This window comes from Lampetra fluviatilis, chromosome 64 (assembly GCF_964198595.1).
Source record: "Lampetra fluviatilis chromosome 64, kcLamFluv1.1, whole genome shotgun sequence".
NCBI classification, from domain to species: domain Eukaryota; kingdom Metazoa; phylum Chordata; class Hyperoartia; order Petromyzontiformes; family Petromyzontidae; genus Lampetra; species Lampetra fluviatilis.
Window position 1 is genome coordinate 539696 of NC_136338.1, and position 19252 is coordinate 558947.

Here is a 19252-nt window from a genome sequence, read left to right on the forward strand (position 1 = left end):
AACTCATAACGAATTGGCACGTTCTGTGTTCGTGACAAACCTTACTAATTGGCGGATTTGAAGACATTTATATTCATGAAATCCAACCCCAAAAACTTCTATGGCTAACATTGGTGACGAAATCCTAGACGGCGTTGTAAAGTTTCTTGTTCTACGCCGGCGCTCACTCGACGAGCTCCTTCCTGCCTCTGGTGTCCCCCGGTGCCACGGACAACACTCAAGGGTTGGTGCTGCTGCAGGCGCTAGGAGATGTTCACGACCTCGCCTGGAATACAGGAAGTCGTGGGTTTGATCCCGACCCTTTACCCATGTATATTTGGAATTTTCATTTTCTCCCCGTGGTCGTGTGGCTCATTCTCCACATTTAGAATCAACATCGTGCGTTTAAGAGTATGTGGCTGCTGCTATCAATGTCCACATGACAATAAGCCACTTCGTTGAGCTATCATTCGTGATCGCCAGGTCACTTCTGAAAAAGAGCTGCATAGCTCAATGGCCCTTACCTGGTAAAATAAAAAGAGTTTAGTTTAAATACCGTAACCCCGATTTGCCGGTGTCCTCGTACCAAACCCCCTGGAGACAGAACCGGCAAACCGACGCGATTGCAAGTGGCCGCGGTTTCCCGGCAAGCGGCAGCAGCAGCCGGCACCACGGCGCTCCGTGGGCTTCATGGCGGACTGCCGATGGGTTTTAAGTACTCGAAGTGCCACTTCTGGCCGCTGCAGGCACGCAGAACGAGCTCCGCTTGGTTCTCCCGAGCCTCCAGCGCCTCCAGGCACCGGGTGCCATCCTTGGTCTTCATTTCGCCGGTCTGCGGCTGAGAGACACCGTGGCTCGGAGGTGTTCACCCACCTCGCCTGGTAGACTGTGCACAACCCTTTAAGGATCCCACATCACACACCTGGGCTCCTGTCCCTTCACTGGCTGCCTGTCTACCCATATTGATTTTGAGATTCTCTTGCTGGTATTCAAGGCCTTTAATGGACTTGCTCTCCTCCCCTACATTCATGACCTCCTTCAGTCACGAATAAAAATCCATCGAGATCATCAAGATCCTCGGATTGTGCATTGCTCACTGTCCCCACGGTCTCGAGGCTTTACACTTGGAGGGTGGTGATGGTGCCTTTGCAATTGGGACACCTAACCTGTTGAACTCTTTGCCCTTCGAGGTCAAGGGTAGCTCAACGAAGTGGCTTATCATCATCACGTGGAAATTTATAGTGCTCTAAAACGTGTGGTGATGTTGAGGGAAAAACCGGAGGACCCGGAGAAAAATCCACGCGACCACGGGGAGAGAGACACGCAAACTACAAATATACAATAGGTTGGGATCCAACCCACGACCTCCTGCATACCAGGCGAGGAAGTTCACATCTCCTAGCCACCGCAGTGCCACTCCTGAACATCCGATGAACGAACCCTGAACAACGGCGGCTGTGGAGGTTGGATGGGCAAAAGAAAACCCCTCTGCGTGCAACGGAGTCACCCTGAAACAATTCACGTCACGTCGCACCGCTACGTCGTCGTCATCAGTCCGCGACTCACCTTGAAGGTGAGGAAGCGCTCGTCGCCCGGCGGGGCCCTGCAGCTGACCAGGGCCGGGCTGCCCCCGCCCGAGGGGGTCATGCCCACGCACGTGGTCTCCTGGTCGAGCAGGTCCGCGTACAGCCCCACGACGATCTTGTCGGCCGACGTCCTCATCGCCAGCTGTGGGCAAGAACGTCAGAGACGAATGGGAGGAGGCTGATGGGGGGGGGGGCTGATGGGGGGGGACTAATGGGGGGGGGACTAATGGGGGGGGGGCTGATGGGGGGGGGGGTATTTTTTTTATTTAACCAGGTAAGGCCTCACCGAGCTATGTAGCTCTTTTCAGAAGCGACAAAGCCATCACAAATGAAAGCCTCAACGAAGTGGCTCATCATCATCATCGTGTGGAAATTTATAGCAGTATCCAAATCCTCTAAACGGGTGACGTTGATTCGAAATGTGGAGGGAAAAAGCCGGAGGACCTGGAGAAAAATCCATGAGACCACGGAGAGAGAGAGAGAGACACCAAACTCCAAATACACAGCAGGCATCAGGGTCGGGATCAAACCCGCGACCTCCTGTATACCAGGCGAGGGAGTTCACATCTCCTCGCCACCGTGGCGCCAATTGGATCGGACCGTGGCGGTACAGTACCTGTGGACGCTCTCCGTGGCAGTCGTACAGGAGGGGGTGCTTGTCAATTGGGTTTCCGTGATCCAAGCAGAGGTCGCTCCTGATGCTGTTCTTGAACTGAACACAACAACAACAAAACACGCAGGATAATGTCCATGCCGTGTTCCATTTCAATATCCACGCCAGGTCCTGCAGAAGCTCCCAGGCACGTGGGGGTGAAACGTCAGACATCGTCGGTCCATCGTAGGTCCGTTGTAGATCCGTCATAGGTCCATCGTAGACAGCCATAGACTCAGAGACCCACAGACTTACAAATCACTAATGCTGAACTTGCCAGATGTCTAAAGGCGAGGGCTCTCTCTCTCTCTGTTAACCATCGGTCCTGGTTCGATACAAAACTCCATCACAACAACGATGAAGCGCCGTTGTGGTGAATGTCTCCTGCGGGAACTCGATAGGCACCGTTCCTACGGGCGGCAAGGGTGCCCGCAGGCGCTGGAGCTCACCACGCCGTACCGGATACTCACCACGCCGTACCAGATACTCACCACGCCGTACCGGATACTCACCATGCCGTACCGGATACTCACCACGCCGTACCGCATACTCACCACGCCGTACCGGATACTCACCACGCCGTACCGGATACTCACCACGCCGTACTGCACGATGTCGTGGTACCACGGCAGTGAGGGCAGCACGTTCTCCAGGTACCACGCGAAGCTTTTGCAGTTGAGCCGCTTGCGCAGAGCCACGCGCTCCGAGATGTCGCCGATGTCGATCCCGGAGCCCTGCGCAGGGGTCGTCAACGAGACGTGAGTTGCACACCCAGTGAACGGGCCAACGTTGCGCCGACGTTGGGGCAATGTTCGACCGATGTTGGAACAACGTTGCATCAATGTTGGGCCGAGGTTCCATATTCTTAGGTTTTTTTCGGTAAAGTAACTTAGGTGAAAATTTTAAATTAAAATTAATAAAAGTAAAAAAAATCACGACGTTCCACCTGAAGACGGAAGCATGTGTTGCCTCCGAAACGTCGTGATTTTTATTTTATTTTTATTTTACTTTTATTAATTTTAATTTTTCACCTACTTGACTTTACCGAAAAAACCTAAGAATCTGAATCCTTGCAGTCACGGAAGCTTCAAATCTAGAACCAAGGTTCCATGTTTACTGAGAAGTAATCGGGGTGGCGACTCGACTTTTGGGGACTGAATATGCATCAAATCAACGTGAATATGCATCACGGTAACATGAATATGCATTACGTCTACATGAATATGCATTACGTCTACATGAATATACATTACGTCTACATGAATATGCATTACGTCTACATGAATATGCATTACGTCTACATGAATATACATTACGTCTACATGAATATGCATTACGTCTACATGAATATGCATTACGTCTACATGAATATGCATTACGTCTACATGAATATACATTACGTCTACATGAATATACATTACGTCTACATGAATATGCATTACGTCTACATGAATATACATTACGTCTACATGAATATGCATTACGTCTACATGAATATGCATTACGTCCACATGAATATGCATTACGTCTACATGAATATGCATTACGTCTACATGAATATGCATTACGTCTACATGAATATGCATTACGTCTACATGAATACGCATACCGTCTACATGAATATGCACTACGTCCACATGAATATGCATTACGTCTACATGAATATACATTACGTCTACATGAATATGCATTACGTCTACATGAATATGCACTACATCTACATGAATACGCACTACATCTACATGAATATGCATTACGTCCACATGAATATGCATTACGTCTACATGAATACGCACTACATCTACATGAATATGCATTACGTCTACATGAATATGCATTACGTCTACATGAATATGCATTACGTCTACATGAATACGCACTACGTCTACATGAATACGCACTACATCTACATGAATATGCATTACGTTTACATGAATATGCATTACGTCTACATGAATATGCATTACGTTTACATGAATATGCATTACGTCTACATGAATATGCATTACGTCTACATGAATACGCACTACGTCTACATGAATACGCACTACATCTACATGAATATGCATTACGTCTACATGAATACGCACTACATCTACATGAATATGCATTACGTCTACATGAATACGCATGCATGTGCTGCACGTACGTTCATGGGCACATTCCAGGCCATGTACACGTTCCTCTTGAAGTCGTCCATCCAGATCTCGGCCACGCGCAGCGCGTTCCTGCGCATGTGGACGCTCAGGTCCGGGGCGTACGGCTTGAAGTAGCGCTCGATGTGAGCCAAGCGCGAGCAGGGCAGCACCTCCACGCGGCCCCCGCACTGCCACACCTGGACACACGGGGTGGAGGGAATGGGGGGGGGGTGAGGTGGAGCTGGTCACCAATAGCAAGGCCACTCTCACTGTCCACTCTGAACAAGGCAGGCGGGGGCCGCGCAGTGAACTCAAAACACCCATGCAGGTCGATGTATATGTAATAAGAGATTCACGTGGTGATCGGCTTTGCCGGTCCCGCTTTACAGCCAATGGGGGGAGAGCCTGGGAGCATGGCCCCGGCGTGATCACGGGATGTCAGCTCGGTGATTGGTTTCGTTGGTCTTGGCCTCAGCCAATGGGAAGACAAGTCGGGGGCGTGGTCCCGGGAGTTGATGGGGGATCTGGAACATTCGGCGCAGGCTATTGAGGATTGGCTGGAGTGTACCACGTGACCCAGGCATTAAATAAGGGGAGAGAGGAGAGACACGGGGTCAGACACAAAACTAAGAGAGGGAGAGGCCACGCGCGAGTGGGGCTCCGGGTGCCACGTGGCGGTGTGTCTCTGGTGACTGTCTGCCCGCTTCCCGTTGCCTTCCAGCAGCGGGGAGTGTGTGTGAACTGCAAAGGAAGTGAAATAAAAGGACCGATTCTACAAGCCGTCTCCAGCGTGTTATTACATATATATATGGCACACGCATGAGGGGGTGGGTGGGTGGGTGCGTTCAAGGTTGCGTCTGTGCGTCCTCACCCTGAGGCCCAGCTCCACGTTCTCCCCTCCGTACACCTGCATGCCTTCATCCAGAAAGCCGATCTCCTCCAGGTAGCTCTTGCTGGCCGCCATGCAGCCCATCACGATTGCGCTCCTACCCACAAACAAACAACACACAACAAAGATCCCTCCTCCCGTATAGCCTTGAACAGACTGTTGGGCCAAATTCCGTGAGCGAGAAGCAGTCATCCAACCATGGGGGTCTGCATCATGGGACCTCCTTTGCCAGTTACAAAATACGATAATAGGTTTTCCCCTTTTTTCTGGCAACAAAACAGTTTCGTGAAGATGCTAAAACACCAAACTGAAACCTTTTACAAGGAATCATGTCTGCGTTTACCACAATGCTTGTGGTCAGAATGCAAACAAAAAACATACTCTGATAATATATGCATCGTCCTTGAAACTGATTGGTCCACACCAGAGACAGCTTTCTTTAAAGACTGATTGGTCCACACCAGAGACGGCTCAGAACGTCACAACAAACAATACTAAAGACGTGAGGTATAGGAAAGGTAAACAAATCACTTAACAAGATATGCAAATAAAAATCTACTTTTTCTATTTTACGAGGTAGAGCCCAACTGAGCCTTTAACTTATTTCTCCGGAGGGAGACGTGCCCACCACAAGCGGGAGCTCAGCAAAGCGGCTTCTTGTCATCGCGTGGAAATTCATAGCGAGCGAATAATCGAAAAACACGCTCCACTAGCACCGCGCCCCACTGCCATTGGAGATGGACCCCCCCCACCCCTCCCCCGCAGAGGGGGGGGGGGGGTGAATGGGGCATCAGCAGCGTCACCTGATGGGGGCCGTGAGGTCTCCGTCCCGGAACCACTGCCTGGGCGGGGGGTGGTAGGAGCAGACGAGCTCCCAGTTGAAGACGTGTTGGTTGAGGGGGTAGCGCTGCACCGCCAGCGTGTCGTGGTGCGTCTTGTCAAACACCGTGGACACCACGACCCGGGGCTCCTCCTGGATACGCGCCAGGAGGGGCTCAGCCCTGCGGGGTGGGAAGGCGGAGGGGGGGAGGTGGTCGGGGGGCCGGGGAAAGATTTCAAATGACGGGAGGCCCAAGTGGAAGAGCGATGAAGGGAGTCGGGTACCTTGGGGAGAAGCCACCGAGACCGGTTCAGATCATCGCCACCGATCTCGCGACCGTGAGCGGGAATCGAACTCGGGTCGCCGGGTTCGTAGCGGGCTGCTAACTGCTGCGCTACCGCTCCCGGAAGCTGCCCATGTCTGTCTGGGTGTTGAAATTCTGTCTCACCGTCGTACGTAGCCAATCGTGCCAATCGGAGGGGCGGGGGGGAAGGACAACAAACGAAACGCAAACAACAGTTCTATAGAAATTAGTTTTCAATCAATCTTTGTCTTTGCCCATACAGCAAAGACAAAGATCCCCCTGGATAGCCTCAACAGACTGTTGGGGCAAGTGCTGTTAGCGAGTAACAGCACACACACGCACGCACGCACACGCCCACACATGCGCGTCAGTCAATAAATTAAATTCCCTTTCTATATGGTGGCAGTTCCCAGTGGACCACCGGTGGCTCTCAAGGAAGAGGTCCAAGGAACTTATTTAATTGGTAAAAATCTTCCAGCTAGGACCCATGTCCCAATGAGAAATGTTCCTTTACCTGTAAGATCGGCAGTTGAGCAGCAATGTTGCAAGCGAGCCGGGCTCTGCTGATGAACCACTGGATGTCGAAAACGGTCCAAAAGTTTTGCTCAAGAGTTGGGGACTCACCAGACGGAGAGAGTTTGGGACTCACCATCCGGAGAGAGTTTGGGACTCAGCAGCTAGAGAGAGTTTGGGACTCACCATCCGACGGGGAACTCCACGTGGGCGTCCATGACGGCCACCACGGGCCCTGAAGCGGCCCGGATGCCGGTGACGCGCGATGCGCTGAGGCCCCTGCGGGTCGCGTGCCGGACGAGGCGGATGGACACGTGCTCGTACTTGCGGTCGATCAGCTGGATCTGCAAAGCGAAATTCTCCTGCAGGTCCCCTGCACGGAGAGGAGGAGGTAGAGGAGGCGGAATGAGGAGGGGGAGGTTGAGGTGGTGATGGAGCAGCTTAAGGAGGTTGAGTGGCATGCGGGGCGAAACGTCGGACATCCCCTTGTTGTTGTGGGGGGGGGGGGTGTGTGCGACGACGCACGGTAGCCGCTGCAGTCGTCGACGAGGATGACCTCGTTGAGGAGGTGGCGCGGCGTGTTGCGCACGGCGGAGGTGATGGCGCGCAGCAGGACGGAGACGGCCTCGTTGTAGAAGATCAGCACCACGCTGAGCGCCTGCAGCTGCGACGGGTACTTTTTGGTGCTGCAGCTGGGGGGGGGGGGGGGGCGGGAGAGGGAAAGTATGGTCAAACGACCCCCGTGACAACGCATGACGTGGGAAGGCCCTAGTCCACCAGTGGCGAGGCACACTCGCACTCACGCTCAGCTGGCCGGCACTGCGATGGTGATGATGACGATAAATGAGTTTAACTCTCTACGAGTGAGTCGCGCACCTGGCGGGGGGGGGGGGGGGGTGGTGGCGATGATGATGATGGTGGTGATGGTGATGTTGATGACGATGATGGTGGTTGTGATGGTGGTGACGATCATGGCGATGATGACGATAGTGGTGACGATGATGACGGTGATTACGATGATGGCGGTGATGAGCGAGGGTGACTCCGAGTAGCATACTCGGGAGGGTGGTTGATGATGATGATGATAATGGTGGTGATGAATGATGATAGTGGCCGTTATGATGACGATGATTACAATAATGATGATGGTGCTGATGGAGGTGATGCCGATGGTGGCGGTGATGGTAGCGGTGAGTGTGAGTGTGACTGTGGGTGGTGTACCCGGGGCGGAGGCGGTTCATGATAATGATGGGAGTGATGATGAAGACGATGATGGTGGTGATGATGATGGTGATGACAGTGGTGATGAATGATGATGATGATGGTGATGATGAATGATGATGATAGTGATGATGAATGATGATGGTGGTGAATGATGGTGGTGGTGGTGGTGATGACATGGATAGTGGTGGTAATTATGGCGTGGATGGTGGTAGTGTGATGATCATGATGACGATGATGGTGGCGATACCGAGCGAGAGTGTGACTCCGAGTGGCGTACCCGGGAGGGCGGTTGTCAGGCACGTCGCGGTCGAGGGGCAGCCGGTCGCTCAGGTAGGCGTTGTAGCCGTAGGCGAGGAAGCGCGCACACGCCTTGCGCTTCTGCCGCGCCGGAAGGTCCTTGCCCCACTCCTTGAAGAGCTGAGCAGCCGGGTCTGGCACCCACTTTGTTCCTTTGCAAACCATCCCGGTGCCGGGCACCTCTGGAGGGACACGGCGACGCATGGATACCCCCCCTTCTTCTCCAATGGCACATCTGAACCGAGCCAGCCCAGGGTCATCACGGCACGGGTGGTGGTTTTTCCCACTGGATACTTGCCGTGCCCGAGCTGTGATCCGCTGGCCTCACAAAGACGTCTGAAAGTGGCTTGGGGCCAAGCAGGTCCCGGGGACCAGGCTAACGTCATCGCTCGCGAAAACGATGAATGAAATCGGTGTCCAGTGAGTCGGAGCATTGGGGTGATGAGTGTGTGTGCGTGTAGGTCAACTCAGCCTCAATTGAGTACCTGGTGTGGTAACATCGCCACTGGGGAGACAAAGGCGGCCAGGTGTGGTGCTGGCCACCACCCCCCTCGTGTGCCACAGTGCCGGCCTGCACAGGTGCTGCTACTCGCTAACAGCACTTGCCCCAACAGCCTGTTTAGACTATATATGAGGGGGGGGGGGTCTTTGTAACGCGTGTTGACGTGCGCTGTTGCCAACCTGCGTCACTTCCGCTGGCTGGCAGCTTCACCGCTTGATTCCTCTGCACACCGACACACGAGCACGCGACGTGCGTGTGAGGAACCCACCGAGCGCAACGTGTCGCCATCGCTGCCTTCCTTTTGCCCGATTCCCCCATGCTCCCCCCAGGCAAGCACGGTCCTCCCGGGATCACTCTGTCTCATCATCGTCACCACCATGAACATCGTCGTCATCGTCGTCGTCATCATCATCACTACCATCACTGGCTGGCTTCACGCCACTGCAATAGCGGTCTCGGTGACTTGGTCTCCTCCACCCTGGTCACCACTTGTCCCACCCATCACTACCTCCTCCTCCCCTACGCTGGTCGCCACGTGTCCCACCCATCACCACCTCCTCCCTCACCCAGGTCACCACGTGTCCCACCCAACAGGACCCTGCGGGGTGGGCTGGTAGGAATAATACTAATACCGGTACAGGGATATCGACCGCACACACACGCACACGCGCACACACGCGCATAAACGTACACACGCACACACACACGCACACACACCGCACGCACACACACATACATGCACGCACGCACACGTAATGAAGTTGTGTTGCTACGCTTCCAGTTCGCCGTGAATAACGATCCGAAGCCCAATAGCGCCCATTCATCACGCCGCTCGAGTGGGCCGGACACGCACACACGCACGCACACACACGCACACGCACACACACACACACGCGCATACACACGCACACACACACACACGCACGCAAACACACACGCACACACACACACACGCGCATACACACGCACACACACGCACGCACGCAAACACACACGCACACACACACACACGCGCATACACACGCACACACACGCACGCACGCAAACACACACGCACACACACACACACGCGCATACACACGCACACACACGCACGCACGCAAACACACACGCACACACACACACACGCGCATACACACGCACACGCGCAGGGGGAGCGGGCGGCCATCTTGTCGGACGGACGGACGGACAAACGGACGCGGACGGACGGACGGATGGACAAACGGTCGGACGATATAATCTATTGGTGGTCTGGTCCACTTCGTTCCTACCAGTATAACTACCTCCTCCCCCACCCTCCTCACCACGTGTCCCACCCATCACCACCTCCTCCCCCACCCTGCACACCACGTGTCCCACCTATCACTACCTCCTCCCCCACCCTGCACACCACGTGTCCCACCCATCACCACCTCCTCCGCCACCCTCCCCACCACGTGTCCCACCCATCACCACCTCCTCCCCCACCCTGCACACCACGTGTCCCACCCATCACCACCTCCTCCCCCACCCTCCTCACCACGTGTCCCACCCATCACCACCTCCTCCCCACCCTGGTCACCACGTGTCCCACCCATCACTACCTCCTCCCCCACCCTCCTCACCACGTGTCCCACCCATCACTACCTCCTCCCTCACCCTGCTCACCACGTGTCCCACCCATCACTACCTCCTCCCCCACCCTGGTCACCACGTGTCCCACCCATCACTACCTCCTCCCTCACCCTCCTCACCACGTGTCCCACCCATCACTACCTCCTCCCCCACCCTGCTCACCACTTGTCCCACCCATCACCACCTCCTCCTCCCTCACCCTCCTCACCACGTGTCCCACCCATCACTACCTCCTCCGCCTCCTGATCCCAACCTCTAAGTTGCTTACCCCCATTCCAGTCTTTAACATGTACGTGCACATGCACTCAATGGGTCAGAATGTTATTTGTAATCTCCAACCCACTGACCCCCAGGTATTAATCTCTACGTATTTTAACATTACACTATTTACTCAAAGTATGACACGAGACAAATGCCTCGGTTCAAATCAACGACATCCATTTCGCCTGGATGGCAAGCCACAGCGGTGTGATTGTGGCTACGCAACGCACGCGATGGACCATATAGTTTAACCCACTGAGACTCGAAAGATGCATGGAGACACCAATAGACACATACAAAGAAACCTATAAAGACACAGAGACACATAGAGATACACAGACTCATAGACCCATAACGGAGATATAGAGACCTATAAAGACAGAGCTACATCGAGATACAGAGACTCACAGAGACCCATAATGACACAGAGATACATCAAGACCGATAAAGACACAGAGACACAAAGAGGCTCATAGAGATGCAGAGTGATACAAGCGGTAGAGACACATAGAGACCTCGACATTGGAACCACATCGCTGCTGCTGCTGCTATCACGCGTGCCAGGATACAACAGTCCTCTGTGAGGCAAACACGCCACTAGGCAGGGGCCACGTGGCGCTCATCGTCCAGTCGGCAGCCCCTTGTTGTTGGCGATGGAAATTCCACGTTCCTATGGCAGAGCTCGGAAGCTCTTTGTACCTCTGGTGGGTCTCTGTGGTCGCCGCGAGGCTCCGGTGGAGCGTCTTCCCCCGCTCTGCCGGCAGCCTCTGCACGACAGGAGAAGGAGGGGAGCGTGCCGTCTGTTTGGTGTTTGTTGCTGTCACGTCCTGACCCCATGCCGCTACTGGAAAGTCGGTGATAAAAAGCATCACAGCTCATCGGATTTCTCCTCCAGTAATAAATTGTGACTCTCGCTAGCGATGTTGGCCGTGCGCCGGGGATCACACGCGTCGGATCTCCAGGCTCGTACGGAACGCGTCGCGCTAACCATAGCGCCACCACTCCGCATCCCCCCCCCACATGACATGATACTGTCATGAGTGAAGTACACTAAACTAAACACCAGGTAAGGCCCACTTAGCTATACAGTTCTTTTCAGTAGCGACCTGGCTATCACAAATGATTGCTCAACCAAGTGGCTTACTGTGTGAAAGTTTGTAGCAGCCAAATATTCAAAACGCGTGATGTTGATTCTAAATGTGGAGGGAAAAACCGGAGGACCCGGAGATAAATCCACGGGACCACGGGGAGAGAGAGAGACACGCAAACTCCAAATGTGCAGCAGGCGTCAGGGTTGGCTCTAACCCATGACCTCATGCATACCAAACTATGAGAACGATGAACTTATTGTTTACTTTACCAGGTAAGGCCGACTGAGCGATATCGCTCTTTCTCAGAAGCGACCTGGCCACAAATTATAGCATCATGCAGGTACCCCCTCCTCAACTTCACCATCATCACCACCATCTCTCTCTCTTGTTCGTCCATCATAGTTGATGATGACCATGGCACGTTTGTCATTTTGTTGGGTTTTGATGAGTGCGCAGATGGCTGAGCAGGCCAATCCGAGCCCGGCATTCTCTGTGGCACACTGGACAGGTCAGGGAGGATGTAGAGCTCTGAGGTGCAGCCACACGTCCCTCCTTGGTAGATGTGCGCTGCTGCTTCTTCAAGATAGCACGGGAGCTTCTCCTACTCTCAGAGGACTGCACCGTCCTGTACTTTTCTTCTCCAGGCAGGTCGGTCCTGTGCTAAGGGTTCTCAGCTTTTCAGGTCGAATCCAAAGCTCTTCAAGGAAGCTTTAAGGGTGTCCTTGTAGCGCTTTTTGGGGCCAGCTCGCGCTCGCTTGCCATTCTTCAGCTCGCCAAAGAAGACTTGTTTTGGAAGTCTCGCGCAGGGCATTCTGGTCACGTGGCCAGTCCATCTAAGCTGTTCCTTCGCAAGCGAGGTGTGGATGCTGGGGATATTGGCGTTGCTGAGGACTTCCGTGTCAGGGATTCTGTCTTGCCACTTGATCCTCAGCAGTTTCCTCAGACAGCTCAAGTGGAGATGATTCAATTTCTTGGCATGGCGCTGGTAAACTGTCCAGGCTTCGCACCCATACGGAAGAGTTGGTAAAACAACAGCCGGGTAGACCTTCGGTTTAGTCTCCTGCTTGATGCCAGTCCTTTCCCATACCGAGTCACGTAGACGTCCAAAGGCTGCACTGGCCTTGACAATCCTGATTTTAACTTCATCATCTATGTGCACAGTGCGAGACAGAGTACTACCAAGGTAAGTAAACTTGTCAACGGCTGAAAGCTTGTGCCCATTCACAAAGATGGTGGGCTCAGTGTAGGGTTTCCCAGGAGCAGGTTGGTATAGGACTTCAGTCTTCTTTGTGCTGATTGTTAGGCTAAAGTTGTTACAAGCTGAGGAAAAGTGGTCCATACTGTCCTGTAGATCTTTACTTGAGCCAGCAGCCAGAGCACAGTCATCAGCAAACAAAAGTTCTCGAACAGTGACTTCCTCCACTCTAGTTTTGGCTTGCATCCTCCGCAGATTGAATAGCCCACCGTCAAAATGGTAGATGAAGCTAATCCCAGTGTTGTGGTTCTGGAATGAGTCTTGCAGAATGTCAGAAAACACCATGCTGAAGAGTTTTGGTGCTAAAACGCAGCCTTGCTTCGCCCTGTTTGTGATTGGGAACGGATCAGAGAGTTCTTGCTGGTCTCTGACGCTGGCCATCATACCATCATGGAGATTGCGCACGATGCCAATGAACTTGTCTGGACACTCATACTTGGTCATGATCTTCCATAGGCCCTCCCGGCTGACTGTGTCGAATGCTTTTGTTAGATTAACGAAAGCCATATCTAGATCAGCATTTTGTTCTTGGGATTTCTTCTGTAACTGCCGGGCAGTACATACCATGTCAGTGGTTCCGTGGTTTTTTCTGAAACCACACCGACTCTCAGGTAGCAGACCCTGGTTTAGGGGGACAATTATGCGGTTCAGAAGGATTCTTGCCAAGATTTTGCCAGCGATTGATAGTATGGAGATGCCTCTATGGTTGTCGCAGGCCTGCCGATTGTCTTTCCTCTTATAGAGATGGATTATAGAGGCATCCTTGAACTCCTGGGGAATGGCTTCTAATTTCCACAGAGACTGAAAGAGGTCGGTCAGTTTCTCGACTAAGCGAGGCCCTCCAGCCTTATAGATTTCTGCTGGAATGGCATCGGACTCTGGAGCTTTGCCTGATGAGAGGAGGCTTATGGCTTTGCTGGTTTCCTCAATGGATGGTAGAACAGCAAGGGACTGGTTTATTTCAACTTGAGGCAGTCTCGCAATTGCCTCCTCACCATCACCACCATCACCACCATCATCATGTACATGTATGTAAATTGAACTTCTTTAGCGCCGTACATAGCCAACTGCGCTAATCGGAGGTGCGGGGGAAAGGCTTCACACTAAACACAAAAATCTGTTCTAAATAAATTACTTTCCTGGATGAACGAGTTGTAACCAATCAACAAGAGTTCTTAGATGTTAATTTCCTCAAGTAAAAAAAAGTAACAATACCATGATGATGACGACAACGACGGCGATTATTGTTTGCGGAAAAATGTTTCCGCCCGTGGCAAGGTTGTAAGCGTCAGTGGAAACGGCAGCGATGGGCACCGATGCCTGTCATGCGTTGAGCAAACAGCCGGGCAAAAGCAGCCGTGACACTTACATCCGTGTGGCATTGTTTGAGCAATTGATTACCCATCTTGAGTTTAACGCGTAGTCGTAGTAGTAGGGCTTTCGCTACCAATATTATCCACAACAGGTTATTTTGTTGGGTTAGATCGCGTAAATATAAATGCGTCGTTAAACCTGCCACCACCTAACACAGCCATTTGGTAAGGTTCGTCACGTAAACAGAACGTGCCAATTACTGACTAGAATAGATATGAATTGTAATTGATATGAATACCTTAACTTCCCCCCCCCCTGATTGGCTCACAAGTGATGGCATCAGTCATCCCTCGATTCAAGACCGAAACAGGAGGTGGATTTCTCCACAATTGTGGCTGTCACCTGATGATGCTGGATGCTGTAATTACCGGCAAGACATCACGGCACTCGAATTGTCAATGTTGTCGAGGCCTTACTCTCCCAACACACAACCGGTGTGCTGGACTAGTAACTAACTGGCATGTTTTGTTTATGTGACAAACCTTACTAATTGGCTGTGTTGGGTGGTCGTGGCGGGTTTAACGACACATTCATTGTTTTTTCTGCAATATTTTGCTGTCTTTTCTTGGATTTTCTATTTGCACTCAGTCACATATTCACTTTAAGATGTTTTTTGTTCATGTTTTTGTTTTTTGTTTGTTGCGGTTGCACCCGATTCAAGAGCCGAATGGCTCACAGGGCTATACCTAATAAATGAACTTGAACTTGATATTTATGCAATCCGACGCAAAAAAGCTCTTTTGTGTACACATCCTAAGTTTTTTTTTATCGAATGAAGAATTAATCATCATCAGAATATTTATCTACAGTCGAGGAATCCGATGAGCTATACAGCTCTTTTTCACAGGTGTCCAGTTAGGGGCACGGGGTCAGAACGTTACAAAAACAAACATTGTATATCACCAAAAGAAAATACAAATCAAACCTATTTAATTGTACCAGGCAAAGCCCACTGAGCTATGAAGTTATTTTCCAGAAGCGACCTCGCCACAAATGATAGCGCAGCAAAGTGGTTCATCATCATCGTGTGTAAATGTATCGCAGCGACATAATCTCAACAATCTAAATGCACGCTTCTAATGTGGAGGGGAAAACCGGAGGACTCGGAGAAAATAAAAATCTGCTCATGTCAGGACGCAATATCCCTCCACCGTGGGCGCTTGCAGTCCCCTATATGGCTCGCCATGATGGATAGAAGATGTTAACTCCCTCGCCTGGTCTACAGGAGGTCGTGGGTTGGATCCCGACCCTGACGATGCCTGCTGCTGCTGTGTATTTGAAGTTTGCGTCTTTCTCTCTCTCTCCTCGGGGTCGTGTGGACTTTTCTCCGGGTCCTACAGTTGTTTCTCTGCACATTTGGAATTAAACTCCACAGTGAATCTGCAGTATGAAGGGGGAAAGACAAAGATCCCCCATATAGCCTTAATAGACTGTTGGGGCAAGTGCTGTTAGCGAACACCTATGAAGGCCGGAATGGTACACGAGGGGGTGGGTGGCCAGCACCACACCCGACCGCCTTTGTCTCCCTAGTGGCGATGTTTACTACACACCATACCAGGTACTCACTTGAGGCCGAGTTGGCCTAGGGGAGTCCCAGGACCGGTTCAGATAATCGTCACTGGTGTTGGCCGTGAGCGGGAATTGAACTGGGGTGGCTGCAGGGTAACTGCTAGAACTACCGCTGCTCATCAGAGAGATACAGATAAAGATCCCCCATATAGCCTTAACAGACTGCAGGAGCAAGTGCTGTTAGCGAGCACCTATGAAGGCCAGAACGGTACACGAGGGGGTGGGTGGCCAGCACCACGCCCGACCGCCTTTGTCTCCCTAGTGGCGATGTTTCCACACCGCACCAGGTACTCATTTGAGGCTGAGTCGACCTGAGAGAACACACACACACACGCACTGACACACACACTAATACACACCTACACTGACACACGCACACACACACACTAACACACACCTACACTGACACACGCACACACACACACTAACACACACCCACACTGACACATGCGCACACACACACTAACACACACCTACACTGGCACACGTACACACACACTAACACACACCCACACTAACACACACACACACACTGACACACACACACTAACACACACACACTAACACACCCCCACGTGCTCCAGAGCAAGGTGCCCGAGTTCAGAATGAATCGAACACCCCCAGCCACCGATGCCCTTGGTCTGGGTGACCCTTCACAGCGGCGCAGTTACCCCGGACGTTGTTGTCTTTGATGTTGTTGTCAATGTTGTTGTCGATGTTGTTGACGTTGTTGTTGTCGATGTCGATGTTGTTGACGTTGGCCTGCACGGCCACGTGTCGGGCCTCCTCCCTCTCCAGCAGCAGCGGGAGTCCCTGGGCCCCGATGGCCTCGGAGTGACTCCTGCTCCTGGGATCGTGCACGAGGAGGATGACGATGGTGGCGATGTTGATGACGATGCAGCAGCAGAGGAGCAGCGTGCCGCACGGGAGGCAGTACCTGCTGCTCACCGCCATTCCTCTTCCTCCTCCTCTTCCTAGAGAGCACGCGGAAGACACCGCGGGTGCGTCTCGAGGGCATTCGGCGACAATTCGTTCGCTCAGCGAAGTGTGCGTCAACTGAGCGTCGTCGTCGTCGTTTTCCCAATCGACTCCCTCCAATGTTGGAAAACTGAGTTACGTTTTCGGCCCCAACGGTTTCCGCTCTTGAAACAACCGTTTTGAACGTGATGAATGCGACTTATGCATGTATTTTAAAATAAAGTAATACAACATCTAATGTAACACTTACTACACGTGAAGAACCATACAGAGCTTTTTGCAAGGTGTCCGTCCTCAACGTCTGCAATTAATTAGCGCAGCCATCCCCACCCACGGCTCCCCCTCCCACCACTCCACCACCCACCAAACCCACCCACCACTCTCCCCTCCCCCACCAAACCCACCCACCACTCCCCACCACACAACCCTCCTCCACCAACCCTCCTCCACCAACCCCCCCATCGCCCCCCACATCGGATAATGTTTTCTCAAGAGTTTTAACGCCGAATGAAGACTAATCATAGTGAATGATCGACGAGAGGTAGAAGTGTGTTCATACTTCGATAATATCTCATCAATACCATCACAAATTACGTGTACTCATACTACATTTATGTTAGTATCTCAAATAACAATACAACTCTTGAGTTTAACACGAACGCTTTCGCAACCAATATTATCCATAAGAGGTTTTTTGGGTTAGATCACGTTCTGTTTACGTGACAAACCTTAATAATTCACTGTGTCTGGTGGTGGCGGGTTTAACGACACATTTATATTTATCCGATCGAACACTTTTCGTCGTTTTTTTGGGGTATGTTCACATCGTACACCCCGTATCTTATTTGCGGCGCAGTATTTTTGGTGAATCGGAAAAATCGCTGCGACTGACGTCGTTTCGATATTTGTCGTCGCATTCCCCCTGACCAAATACTTCGCGATCAATATCATCCACAATAAGAGTTTGTCTTTGGTTAGATCCCGTGATTAATACATTAAACAGGAAGACTTCTTGACAATTGTGGCCAATCGCGTGTGATTAAGCTGCTGGCTGTAATCGTCACGCTACTCGAATTGTAGATCTTGTCGTGGGTTTACTGCTATCCTAACATACAACTGGTGGCTAGTGCTGAACTAGAACTAAATTACATTTCGATTTAAAGCTTTCGTGACTGCAGGGATTCATCTTCTTGGTTCTTTCGGTAAAGTCACGTAGAATGGAAATAAAAAAACATCATAAATTTATTCTCACGACGTTTCGGCCACAACGCAAGCAGCCGTCCTCAGGTGAAGAACAGGTCTGTCGAGAAGACAGACCTGTTCTTCACCTGAGGACAGAGTCTGTCTTCTCGACAGACCTGTTCTTCACCTGAGGACGGCTGCTTGAGTTGTGGCCGAAACGTCGTGAAAATTATTTTATTATGTTTTATTTTTAATTATTTTATTATTTCCATTCTACGTGACTTTACCGAAAGAACCAAGAATATATAACTAAATTGGCACGATTCTGTTTACGTGACCTTTACCAATTGGCTGTGTCGGGTGGTGGTGGTGGCGGGTTTAACGACACATTTTATATTTACGCGATCTAACCCAACAGCAAATCCCTTTGGTCATGGACAAACATCAACCACATACCTGATGGGTCACGCAGGGCACGATGGCGGTACACAATCGTAACAATGAACCGTCCACGGAGTAATTCCCTTCGCCACAACTTGGAATCCCGACTTGGTGCGTGTTTGTCCGCAACTTGCAAGAACGGACAGGTGGACACAGCCCGCACGGAGGTCGCACACAGACGGAATGTGAATGCCTAAGAAGTTGCCAGTCTCGTCTGCAAATCTCTTCCCTTTGCTCGCTGCCGGAGGAGAGAAAGAAACTAAAAGCCACAACGGCCCGGTCGCAGCGGCCTCTCTAAAAGAGGCACCCCACATGGTGAACTCTTTAAATCCACTGTCGTAGTTAAACAAATAATATTCAACTGCGCTGTGTTTAAACAGAGGATTGGGTGCTGCTCTAATTCAGGCGGGGGCGGTTTGGCAGAAACAAGTTTCCAATGCACACACTTTGATTCGCACCCTAAAGTACAACATGCATGATTATTTTGACCCCAGAATGAATCGCAACCCACTTTTGTATGAAAAATAAGAATAGGTGTTAACGCTTTCTGGCAATCAAACGGGAGGTGTTAAGGGGCCGTCCA

General features: G+C 51.6%; 1 protein-coding gene across 1 annotated transcript; it reads right to left on the bottom strand.

Moving 5' to 3' along the window:
- Positions 1–667: 667 nt before the first annotated feature.
- LOC144951889 (polypeptide N-acetylgalactosaminyltransferase 18-like) lies at positions 668–18983 on the bottom strand. The gene is made up of 13 exons (XM_078882236.1): positions 18977–18983; positions 16825–17042; positions 9084–9126; positions 8383–8584; positions 7407–7573; positions 7068–7254; positions 6048–6245; positions 5227–5341; positions 4367–4552; positions 2814–2951; positions 2182–2277; positions 1546–1707; positions 668–811 (listed from the first exon to the last, which is right to left on the bottom strand). Exons 1-13 carry the CDS (start codon positions 18981–18983, stop codon positions 668–670), a joined length of 1863 nt encoding a protein of 620 aa, XP_078738362.1.
- Positions 18984–19252: the final 269 nt, after the last annotated feature.

Coding starts and splice junctions, on each gene's coding strand:
- LOC144951889 (XM_078882236.1), bottom strand. Junction 9,127..16,824: donor ACGTGGCCGTGCAGGCCAAC/GTCAACAACATC, acceptor GTCGGTGTGCAG/AGGAATCAAGCGGTGAAGCT. Junction 1,708..2,181: donor GCCACGGAGAGCGTCCACAG/GTACTGTACCGC, acceptor TCTTGCCCACAG/CTGGCGATGAGGACGTCGGC.